Raw genomic sequence first — 13,259 nt, forward strand, 5'->3', positions numbered from 1 at the left:
TGCTCGCCTTGAACACAAAAATACATGCAAACTCGCAGAACACATGCTTCAACATGGAGCTCTGTATTTTGCCACCTTAAGATTACAAGACTCCATTTAATGGATCATATCAACCCCAAGTCACTGAATTCACTTCCAATTAAGTAACCAGTATCATGGCTAATTTCTCACGTTTATAACAAACCAAATTTCATGGTTCAGAATGAAGTTACAGTCACCAATCGACGGTTAAGTTATAGAATATTTTGTATAGAAGCTTGCACCTTTCAATTGTTTCTTTTTTGTATTAGTTTCCTAGCCTTTCCTTACCAATTCCGATTGCTATTGCTGTATCTTCTGTGGTTGCTTGCATCGACTTACAGCATGACGTTAATGTTAATCGACATTGTTTAGTTGTATGGGTTCATATGTGCATTAACACACTGCTAACTTGCAAATACACTGATAGACTCATTGCGATGCATCGACGCATTCCACACAAATCCATGTGTTTATGTGTTGTACATCGTGCCAGCCCTAGACTGGACAAATGTACTTAATTTATGCCAGGGTATGTAGATCTATTAATGAAAAACATTTAACCACACATTAGAGGGCTATGCACACATTAATAGAACTGAAACTAACTTCCAGTTTCTGATGGGTAGTACGGTGGTATTTGGCGTGACCTTCTGCAACAATAATTGGCCTGTTAAAAGCTACATCTAACTTGAGCTAATGAGACTGTCTGCATTAGCTCTGTGCTTGGCTAGAAAATAGTATCTAAGGCCCTGTTTAGATGGAGACGATCTGGACAGAAAACGCAAAAGTGGAGTTGTGTTCTCACTTTTTATTCCACGTTTAGTCTTTAGGGGGAAATCTGCGTGGATACAGTAACGCAAAAGTCTATGAAATTCCAACGTAGTATGCACGCGAGATGGCTAGGTGGTACTGAGAAGCACTGCCACACAGCACCACCATGGGACACTTCTCTTCTCTCATACTTCTCTTCCTAGTAGAGCGAAATAGAATAGGAATAGAAATAGAAATAATTGCCCTAGGTAATTAATGTGCCTTCACTGTTCTGTTATATTATCTGTGATAATTCTGCTTAACTGCTGAAATGACTCCTGGATAGTTCTCAGAGCTGCTAGGGCACTTGAATGTCTGACTGATGGAAATAGTCCGACATGTTTGTTGTAATTTCCCTGGACTGCACATGGATGTTGCATAAACGTGTATGCTAGGAAAGCCAACGTGAGCGGATCAAAGCAAACTTTTGCGTTTTCAACCTTTTAAACGGAAACGGTGCAGCGTTTCAGATTTCCACTCTGGCGGGTGGTTTCATTTTTTTTGCGTTTTTAGGCCCTAAGAATGCTGTGACTGTCTTAACGAAAGGCACATCTTATGAAATATTTTGTTATTTTCAACGCAGAGCGTTGTCATGTAGCAGGTCCTAAGACACAATGTACTTGGGTAGTAACTCAGTCACATTAACAGTAAATGTAAATAACTTTGGTCTTGTTGACAGATAAATCTGGCAGCGACCTGCACAACCCTGATACCGTAAAAGCTCTGATGATGTGAATAATGTAATAAAAACCCTTTTCTTTATTCATTGCTTGCTTGTTGCCATCTGACTTTGTGCAAGGGATTATCACAATAACGTCCATTAATGGGTCAAAACTATTTGTAGAGTTAAAATAAATTGGTCTTAACGTGCTATTGTGTTTACTTTGACAGCCCAACTAAGAACAGCAAAGGACGTAGCAAACCCATCACTCATACTAACCTACTCATTTATTCTCATCTGAGTGCTGAAGCATGAATGAAAAGGGAAGACAGTGACAGAAACAGAAGGTCACACCTACTGTTGTAAGTTATATGCCCTGTTGTTTAAAGGCGAACACACAGGACAAATAGAATATTTCTATATAGAACAAAACAGAGCAGATCAATACAGTAAGTGGTGGGCTGCACATTGCAGAGGCTCCTAGGTATTGCACATATCAGTCCAAGAGATGCTGCAGAGTTTGAGGATATCAAGGCAGGACTCAGAGTACCTGGACATCAAACAGCACTAAGCTCCCTATACCACCTCCTGTCCTTTCCTCTCTCCTTTCTCATCAGCCAGAAGGGGCTTAAAGGGGAAGAGCTCGGGTTGGGTAACGGACACCAAAAGCTTCCCTTTTTTCACAACAAGCTGTCCAGAAATGACCTATAAAATTCCTCAAAGAAGATCTCGCCTCATTGTTTCCCTCCCTCTCTCTCTCTTATTATTTGGGCATGATGAGGATCCATTTCAGTAACCCTGATCTCTCAATTCTTGTTTCAGGGAGTTACGTAACAGCTGCACTATTAGAATAACAATTGGGAGGAGAGATTAGCGCAATCGGCCAAGGAGAGAGATGGAGAGGAAGATGAAGGGAGGGAGGGAGGGAGGCACAAGGAGGGAAATCTAAGGAAGCCCCTCACGATATGACACATCATTTCACGTGCTGTCTCACAAATGAATAGATTTAACTGTGCAGTGGGAGGAAGAAAGCTGACGGATGCTGCTACTGTTAATATTTTTTGGTTCTTTACACAAACCTGTTGTTGGCAGACTAATGTTTTGCTGAAAGCACTGCAGTCCTACGTGTCAGTTCAGCTTCATTTACAATCAGCAGCTGGGAAACACACCAATAAACGCTTGTGTGTCTTACAAGCTTTCTTTGATTACAGAGTAAATAACACAAAATAAACGAGTACTGATGACTGTGGCTTCAGTCTAGAAATAAAAGAATTAATCACTGCAGAGGGTGAAGCTGAAAACATGGTGAGAATGTGTCATCGCTGATCAGCATTTTAAAAAAACTCTCAGGATTGTGAGTTTTGGGGAAGCCGAATCCCTGCAGAGAGGGAGTGCCAGCTGGATGCTTGATGTTATTTTGCTTTTATTTCGTTATTTTAATAAAGACTGGAGAGTAACTTTTGAGCTGATTGGGTGTGGTGTGGTGTCTGCTTTGGAATCACTCAGTCTCTGCTAGCTCATAAATAAAGACCTGCTATCGCCCTGGTAAAGAGAGAAGGAGGAGGGAGGAGAGAGGTGGGGGTTGGTGAATTGGCCTCACGTGCGCCTTCCAGTCCAGCTTTAATTAAAGGAGAGTAGGCTGCAGCTCCCGGCCAACCTGCCCCAGCAGCACTTACTGTAGAGCCAGGAGCTGGACTCACCGAGACTCATTCGCAGGCTCCATCAACATGAGTGAGTGCCTCGGCCAGGCCTGCTGAGTCATCTGTCTAAGGGGTTCCACAGGGCCACCTGAGCCGCAGCCACACACATACACAAACATTATACTCATACATAGTGTGTTTATGAAGACTAAACATGGGCAAATCTTAACTTCAATGCTAATCTAAAATAGAAGATCTACCTGAAAATGTAATAATAAAACACACAGGGTCCAGAAAACAGAACTGCAGAGGGGAAATATCCAGTTTCTCTCTCTGAATTAAAAGTTTATATAATTTTCACACAGGAGTTCAGTTGGTAGAGTGGGTTGTCCCCCAACCGAAGGTTGGTTGGTGGTTCGATCCCTGACCGTCGCAGCCTACATGTCGAAGTATCCTTGAGCAAGATGCTGAACCCCAAATTGCTCCCGATGCTGCGTTCATCAGATTGTGAATGAATTCCCAATGGTGGCAGGTGGCACCGTGGCCACTTCATACTCTGCCACCAGTATGAATGTGTGTGTGAAAGGGTGAATGAGCGCAGTCTGTAGTGTGAAGCACTTTGACTGGTCGCAAAACGACTAGAAAAGCACTATATAAGTGCAGGTCCATTTACCATTTACCACATTGTTCCCCCTTCTTCAAGAATCTATGTATTACAAGTGAGCAATAAATCAATTTTATCAATATGAACTTGTGGTTTAGGACAATGTTCAAAAATCAATTTTCAATTTAACTTGGGTAATTACAGTGCAGAACCAGCACCACTTCCCTTAGCTCCTGTAGTTCATAGTGTTCTTTAGACACAAGTAAAATACATGGCAGCATGCACGAATAAAGAAGTTCATTCCCAAGAAAGGCTCCTCAGTTGTCTGGAAGTGGTTCCGTATTTCAGCATGGAACATCAATCCACCCAGTGTCTGCTGTAAAGTTTATCTAACATGAGACGCTTCTTCTGGACCAGCCGAGAAGCACGGGTGCTGCAAGATGGCAATATCGCTGCCACTCACATCTATGAGATCAAAGCAGCTGACGTGATTCACATGTGACTACGTCTGCTTTTCAAAATAAGATGTTAAAGCAAAGTATATACAAAATACATAATATGGAACTTAAGGGGTATAACGATGATTTCAGCAGTGAATGATCCAACTAGATCGATGGAATGTCCAAACATTGCTGCACATCGCAGTCTTTAATATAGGCTTTTATTCTGACAATCTCCCTGTTTTGTTTTTCAGAAGTAAACTGAGCACACAGACAGAACCGATCCTGAGAATTGTCTATCTTCATAATTAAAAGATCATCAAAAGGCTCTTTAAGTTAGTCTGGAAGAGCTCAGAAATAAAATGTTAAAATCATATTTTTATGAGTTAATATAAATGTAACAGTTTGTGTTAAATCAGCATTTGATATCATCTCATATCGATCTCATATCGAGACTTTGTGACATCAGCAAATAGTGTAATATTGTCCAATGAATCAATCTTATATTGTATTGTGATGAAACCCACGATTTACAATCCTATGAACTTATTATGAAACATGTAACCTGTGTCTCCAATAAATGAAGAAATACCACTTCATTGTGATATTTTATTCTTTTACTTTGGTTCGCAAGAAAAATCTAATTCTGACAATAATGGATACATTTCTCTGACTGTCTGACTGCCTACAGAATAAAAATTATGCATTTTTACTGTATCAATTTCAACAATTTCCAAAATAAAGTACCGTAATCTTTGTTAGCGTTTGTCATTTCAAATTAAACATTTTTTTAAAGTATCTGAATAATCCCCTTGTGTTTTGTAGTTGATTTTTTTTTGTTAATTAGGTAAAATCGTATATTAGGCGTGGTGTGGCTAAAACTATGACTATGCAAATGTTCAAGTGTCCTACTTCATTCTAACAAGCCTGGACACAAGGTGGAACAGCCTCCGCCCAAAGGTAACAAAATATGCCGACCAGCAGCTCCTGAAATCAACACGCTAGTTTGTTTTATTTGTCCAGAAAACAAAGTGCAAAAACGACAAGTTGCAGTTTTACGGCAGCCTGTGTCGAGGGCACTGGCTTCCTGAAATCTGGTCATCGCCGTGAGGTTGCCAGGCAACCACCAGAGACTCCTGGAAGTTATTACTCAGACCAAGACGTAGCCCAGCAGCTTGAGTGGTATTGATCTTCTCATTTAAGTGTAAGCAAGGAAGCGAGTAAGCGTATTCCCCAAAATTTCAAAACTTTCCTACAAGACCTGAATGTCACGGTCAATTAATCAGAAAAATAATCATCAGTTTAACTGATAATATAAATATTTGTAAGATGCAGCCTTTGTTGGGAGAACCAGAGAATATCCCTCTGATGACACCCAGAAGAGGTGAAATAAGAGGCCACTGATTATTTGTCTCAAGATATCGACTGAAGCCAAGTTCCAGATGAGAGACCCACGGCCATAAAAACTATTTACATGTTGTAGCAGCCGATAATGAAATTGATCACCATCTTTGATCTGAAGGATGGTTCATTTAAAATTCATCACTTTGATCACAGCAGCCAGTGAGGGTGCAGGTAAGCAGCCAGCAGACAGGTGCTCTTGTTGCCTCTGATGGGCTTAGTCATTGCTGCAGCACCCCCCTAATCCACTGCACCAAACTAGAAGCACACACTGGAAACACACACAGTCATGCATGCACATAAACACGGCATCAACACCTACAGCACTACAGTGCCAATCTGTCTCAGACATCGACACATTAACCTCAGCGAAGGCTCTGCTTCCTGGTCAGGCAGGGAGGGGAAGAGATTTTGGAGGGCAGACAGAGACGAGGCTGGAATGCTGATCCACTGATGCCACCTCTGCTTTATATGAAGATGGAGATAGCACTTAGATGGTACTTTTACCGTTCGCTGGCAGCCATGTTAGCTGCACCACGGTTGAGTCTAAGCGACTGATTTTAACCCCAAAGATGCTTGATGGGCTACGATATAAAGCTGAAGCCAACACCTCTGAGTGCCAGACAATATCCAGCAACAAAGTAGCCATAGTGCATCCTGACCAGACTTATTGTATTGATGAGTCTGAGTACCAGCACCACTAAGTGGTCAGTCCTCAGCTGCTACGACTCTTTCTCCGCACTTCACTGCCCTGCAAGTAACAGACAAGCCTGACTTAACAGAAAGCGGATGTGCACACAAATGATGACCTCTTAGCTGCATCAAACACAGACTTTACATACGGTCCTTCAACACTTACATCATCAATATTGTTTAATAGAGCTACAATGAGTCAGTCAGAAAATCAATGGGCAACTGTTTTCATTAATTGTTTACTTCATTTTTCACATTTAATGCTTCCAGTTTCTCAAATGAGAGCCTTTGCTGCTTTTTCTTGTCTTACAATTAATTACATTTTTTCACCTGACATCACCTTGGACTCTTGGATTTTTACTGTTTCTAGTTTGTTAGACAGTTGGTTTCCCTTTGATAGCTAAACAGACATTTACACCCGTCTATAGGAGGGTTTTTTTTTCTTTTTAAAGAAAACAATAATACATCCACAAATACTAATCTGGATACCAGATGCAGCACAAAGATACATCCACAGGACAATTCATGGTGTAATCATGAAATAAATTATAACAGGATAAAACAACTAATTACAAACTAACCATAACAACTAATTTTAGCTTTTGTTTTGGAAGAAGCAGCTTGCCAGTGTTACATTTGCTGGCAGAAATAGCTGCAGATTTACAAATTGTGTTTGCTTAATTTGGAGATGTTTGAAAGGTTTGTGCCAAGAATTAACTCTTTCAACCTCTTAAATGTAAATACATGGCATTCTTTTTAGTCTTCTATGATATTAAACTAAATATGGACAAGAGAAGGATTTCTTAAATGGCAAATTGATTGATAATGAAAATCCTTATCGGTTGCTATCCTATTCACAACAATAACAATTATAATAGGTTATTTACATGCATTCCTGTGTCTCAACATAGATACAGGATTAAAAATCACTGAAACACAAAACTAATTTGTGCTCCAAGCAAATGAGCAGAAGGCAAATGACTCCAGAGAGAAATCCATATTGTTGCATACAAAAATACTGCTGTGAACATACAGTATATCCTGAATGGGACTATTGGATTTGTTGAACACCCTGGGGGCTCACCAAGCACTGATCACATACTCGAGCTCTAAAACAATTGGTAACGGGAGGAAGCAGATATCTGAATGGTCATTAAGAGTCCAACTGAAACACTTGCATTACCAGCTCAAAACACAGGAATTAGGAATTTAGGAATTTGCACTCTTTTTTAACTTGTATAAATATCATGAAGAGACTTCTCGCCTTTCCACATCTGCATTTAAAGCAGTGATGAAATATAACTGCAAAGATTTATTTAAGAAAGGCTTTAATTCACCATTAAATTGAAGCAGACAATTTTTAGAGAATGCAAAAGGATAAAAAATAAAAAAACAAAAAACAAAATGATGTTGACCAGGAGTGTTGATATATTTCCAATCTTCAAACAGTCTGTTGAGAAATAAATGCCAGCTGTACACTTCCTATGACCTTGGAATAATCCTGAATCTTTAAATAAGTAAACAGTTTAAAATGAAAACTGCACTCGAGACACTTTTATCTGTCATGCTGATATGAGACAAACAATACAAACACAGCAAAGCACTGCTTCGTACTTCACAGCCATTCTCACCAGGTAGACCCGCTTTAGATGGAGACACAAACCCACATACAGAATGAGGTGAAAATAGGTGCTGACTAGGACAATAGGGCTTTGTTCACATCCTGACAATGCTCATTTTTCAAGAGCAGCAAACTCATCAATAAAAGTAATTTGAGGACAGCATTAGCCACTGCTCAGCAACTGACCTGTGCTGTACAATACCACTACACCATGAAGCCAATTAAAATGGCACGTTCACCCTTTGATGATGAATTGTTTGCTTTAGGACTCTGGACATCCATCAGCGGACACAGATTTGCGATTGCCTCGCAGGGATGGAAATAATCATGTGAGATATACATTGGCCACAAATAGTAGATTAAAGAGATTTAAACAATAAAGAGGGTGAACAAATCCAATAGGATATTTAAAAGATGCTAAATTAAAATCTATTAATAGAAAAAAATTCGACTTTTAACTAAAAGCCCAGCTAGCAGCCCCCCAGAGGCCATAAGACTGCAGAAGACTGGACCATGTGACCTGCTGACAGGGTTTGGTAGTAACACAATACATGACTTCAGGATTATTGTATCAGATTACAAAAATAAGTAACTGCCCAGATTACATTTTTTTAAATGTGCAATTACAGTTACATTGATTTAATCTTTAAAATATGGCATTTATTATATGTTAAATATGGCGTTGATTTTAAAATGACATTTTTAAGATAACAACCAATGATAATAACTGATGAAAACGGCATCTGACATACTGGCCATTGACTAAAAAACAGCAAATAAGTTAAAGCTAAATATGCAAATTTTGTCTTTTAGATGTTTAAAAAATTATTTTTGGAACACAAATTTCTGTGGCTGTGTCCATTTTTTTTGGTATAAGGGAGGGCTGGGCAGTATAGTATATCTTCTATCACAATATGGATCATTTCAGATCACGATAACAATATATATCATATAGGATGTTTTTTTGGTGAATTCAATAAATAACTGGTCAATATATATATATATATATATATATATATATATATATATATATATATATATATATTATAATAAAACATATTTTGTAGACTTCACCCTTCATGTTAGCAAAACAACAATTCTATGGTTCACTCGAAATGCAGGAATCACGACAAGAGTTAAAATAACATAAATATTGTCATAACACAGTTTGGCCTCTTTCTTTTCAACAATGCTAAATATAAATTATATAAGATAGACCTTATAATATATTTTTGACAATATGTATCATCATATCGCTCTGCCCTAATAGAAGATATAATATTTCCCATGTTACATTTTGAAGTAATCCAAAAGCATTGCAATAATATTAAATTTTTTGTAATGGATTATATAACCGATTACAAAAATTGAAATGTAATTTGAATTCAATAAGTGACTACAGTTCTGTCCTGACCTAACCCTGCATGGTGACACAAACATGTCACTGTCACTGAGCCCTGCTACTGGCACACAAAATACCAGAGCAATAACAAATCAGCACAAGTTAGGATCAATAGAAGAAGCTGCGAGTTCTTCTTCATATAACAACACAAAACACGTTAATTGTGGAGGATCAACATTTAAATGGCCTCTGGTGAAGAAGGAAGCTGAGGCTTACATAACAAAAAGCTGGGTTAATAAAGAAAAGCTGGCGTGTGTTAGTATGTGTGTGTGCAAAATGTATAGGGTGGTTAAATAAAAAATGTGGTTCTGTCACAGATAAAAGTGTTGACCTTGCCTGCACCGCGAGGATAGGGACACTCCCGAGGTGCAGGTCGATACAGAAGACAGCTGATGGAACAACTACCGAAAAACAGTCTGTTGAGTGGCAAAGAAAGAAAACAACTAAGTGTGACGGTGGTTTTGTTGACCACCAAGCAATATAAGGGAACTTCTGAATAACGGGCTGTATAATTTAACTACGTTGCTGCAGGCATCAGCGAGGAAACAAAGAGTGCACTGGAGAGAAAGAGAGAGAATTCCCCCAGTATTAACATCTGCTCCAGAAACCAGGAATGGCTGTAAGCCGGTGTTAAAAAAAGGAAGAGAGGTTGGGAGGGGGAGCTGGAGGGGAGTCAGGAAGCTTATTTGAAAGACTTAAGCTGCATGGTTACGTAAGTGATATGGGATCCTCTGAAACCATACACTTTCAGTCAAAGTTGGGATGCATTAGTACCCTCACCAGAAATCTTATCCTTGTTTTATCCAAACTGTTAGAGCTGCAGGATTTCCCTTCTTGAATCTCATCTTGCCAGACACGCAGAATGCATGCATAAAACATATGCACACAAGCTTCTCTGCACCCACTTTCACACTCCTGGTCCTTTTGGCAAAAGCTTGATAAGATCTGTCTCGCAGAGGGTTAGAGGAGAAGAATGAGGAGAAACCTTACAGTAACTCAATAGCTCATGTCATCACAGAGAGAGTGGTGGCATGTGTGTGTGTGTGTGTGTGTGTGTGTGTGTGTGTGTGATGAAACGATTGTGTCTGACAAAAAGCGCTGAGGAGCAAACCCCTACTGAGAGACATGTACCCCAGGTGTATCTGAGTCATACCACCTTTCCCTTTCTTGCACAACAAAAAGAAAAATCTAATCCCTCCACCAGCCTTTCAGCCCTGCCTCCCCTCTCTGTGAAAGTGGAAGCTGTACTGTGTTTCTGTCCATAATGCTGTCTCTACTGCATCAGCATCAGATTGGTTTACAGCCAGCCTGGCACGGTGCATGCTCACAGGGCGGCTGGACTCATACTCGGTTGCTGAGGACCAATTTGCCACCAACACACAACAGCACAATCTGCGGATGACTCATTTTCATTAATGAGTTTTAGTGAAATCCGACGAGAGGCCAGAGAAATAAAGTAGACTCGGCAGCTTGGTGATAGGTCCCTGCAGTCTGTGGCTGGTGGAGCAGAGATTTATTGTTTACAACGAGCCCTGCCGAGCTCTGCCTGGGACTTCGCAGTCAGACACAAGTCTGCAGGTATCGCTCTGCAGTCATTAAAATGCCACATAGAGGAAAACGCTGAGAGGAGAAGAGTACGGACTGTTTGTGTAAAACTGACAAGCTTACGGTCTTAGTGCTGTAGTGAAATTTCACTCATTGACACCATACCGCAGTGTGAAAACAAAGAAAGAGAGGAGACAGAGAGAGGGGACGAGACAGAGATGTGAAGGGGGACAGAGACACAGTGAGAGAGTACTACACTGCCTTATCACACGGTTTAGACAGGACAGTCAATAAAGCAGGTATCAAGCAGTCGAGAGGAGTAGGAGAGCATGCAGTGTGTTGTACCGTTTTCCCATGTCTGTATGCACAGGACATACATGTGTGCCAGGGAGACTGTGTGTACACACAGTAGAAACACACTCATGACTGAGTTTCCATGTGTGCCCCGGCACCCCTGATCACAGCTTAGCATGACAGAGAAAGAAGGATGGGGGGGGGCGTCTCAACCTTCCTGCCCCCCTCTCCAGCCACCCCTCCCTCCCCACCCTAACCCCGCATCACTCCACCCCTGACTACCCCACCTGTGAATAGTCCCAGTACCTTGCGCTTTTTATCCCGCGAGCGACTCCTCTTTTTGGCTCTCTCATCCTCCTTCTCTTTGCGCTCCGCCTCTAGCTGGGCTTCTAAATCCTTGTTCTTGCGGAGATGTTTGGCGGCTTGTGCCATGGCGTTGGTGGCGGGGGTCTGGGCGCCGTTGGCGTGTCCAGATCCAACGGCGGTGGTCTGCGGGGCGACAGCGCTGGGACTTCTACCTGGTGCCGGCCAACACTAGCGCTGCCGCTTGCTGCTCTGTGTTCCTCTATGGCCCTGCAGAGTCTGCGAGCGTGCTCACCCTCTGCCTCCTCCTCCTCCTCCTCCTCTTCAGCAGTGCAGTCACACACACATCGGCAGTCCTCAGCCGTCTGCTGTGGGATGCTACTGCAGCGCTGCTCTCTCTCCCTCTCTCTCTTTCACTCTGCCCCTCTCTCAATCGCTCACGTACACTTCCCTCCTTCAATTTTTCTGCTGCCCTCCTCTCTGGTCTCCCTCTTTCTCTGTGCGGAGGAAAAAAGGTAAATAACAGTGAACAAACAGGTTTTCCTTCTTTTGACTTGTTTTCCTTCTCTACATCTCTCTTCCCTCTCTGCTTTGAAATTCTGTGAAACTGCTTCGAGACCCCCCCCTACCATCGACAAAGATTAAAGAGGGATGAACTGACAGTCAGTTGAGGAATAGCCTGAGCAGCTTTGAATCAAAGTCAGCTCTCCTTCCTCTCATGCATTGATTTTGTTTCCTTTTCCTGTATTTAATTTCTCAGCATCTCATAGTCCTGCTGTGTGTCCATCTGTGGAGGATCGCTAGGCTGCACAGGGAACCCGTCATCACCACAGCCAATCATGCAATCTCACACACGGATACCAGAGGAAATGAAAAAAAATCTAAAACATGCATGAGGAAAAAAAAGCTGCCTCTTACTCGTTTACCCCCCCTCTTTCTCTCTCTCTCTCTCTCTCTCTCTCTCTCTCTCTCTCTCTCTCCTTACTCCCTTCTCCCTCTCTACTGTTTAGGCGCTGCAGCAGACAGGATTGGTACCCGTGCAAGGATCTTGGTGCAGTGTACTTGTGTTTATTAGAGTGAGGCTGTGAGCAATAAAAAGCTATTCCATATCACTTCCTGACCAACTACTGTTAAATGTGATACAGTAACAGCAAAAGCATTGCTTATTTGACTTCTTTTTCTGGATCCTTTTCTTCTCTTCCTAACTGATCCCTTATTGTAGTTTACATACAATTAAAGAACAAACGCTGGTATAAATACATTTACTGTTTAATAAGTGGCTCTTGTGCTTATGTACAATGTATATGGGTATGTGCGCAGTGAGAAAGAGGTGCAGAGGGAGAGAGGTGCTGATGGAGCCGGCACCTGTTTACTGGTATTGCTCTCCCTCCCTCCCTCGCTCACTCTCCCCTCCTCCCTGCAATGCTGCTGACGCAGGCAAAAAATATCCTTTAACATCTCTCTTTGCCCAGCTCACTATACATCACACGTACAGTTCACACTGATACAGTAGACACACAAAACACACACATAGTCAACACGCATGCCAACACACGTGCTTGAGTGCATACATACACACACACAGGAGGAGCTGGTGAAATGGCTGTTATTACTGCAGCTACATCTTAATTTCTTGGGGAGGGGGAGTTCTCTCCTAAATGATTTTAGACGATCACACTGGAAAATGTTCAAAAACAAGAAGGATATTATCAGTCGTGATCCCTTTGTCTCAATCTGTCATTTCTTTTCCTATTCTTACAGTAATTATCAGGTCTTTCCTGACAGTTATCAGTTCAATGACTCATGATAGTGAGCCCAACTTGA

At 41.3% G+C, this 13,259-nt stretch overlaps 1 protein-coding gene across 16 annotated transcripts in view; it reads right to left on the minus strand.

Annotated features, from left to right (window-relative positions):
* The window catches only part of ank1a (ankyrin 1, erythrocytic a), a 107,482-nt gene extending 95,743 nt beyond the window's left edge, over positions 1–11,739 (minus strand). For 15 of the 16 annotated variants that reach the window (XM_059337257.1, XM_059337254.1, XM_059337252.1 and 12 more), the window contains exon 1: positions 11,439–11,739. In XM_059337257.1, coding sequence (XP_059193240.1) covers positions 11,439–11,564 — 126 coding nt within the window. In that variant the 5' untranslated portion in view covers positions 11,565–11,739. The remainder of the gene's footprint in view (positions 1–11,438) is intronic. The other variant, XM_059337260.1, reaches the window with a different exon arrangement.
* Between the last annotated feature and the right edge of the window lie 1,520 nt (positions 11,740–13,259).

This window comes from Centropristis striata, chromosome 7 (genome assembly GCF_030273125.1).
Source record: "Centropristis striata isolate RG_2023a ecotype Rhode Island chromosome 7, C.striata_1.0, whole genome shotgun sequence".
NCBI lineage: Eukaryota > Metazoa > Chordata > Actinopteri > Perciformes > Serranidae > Centropristis > Centropristis striata.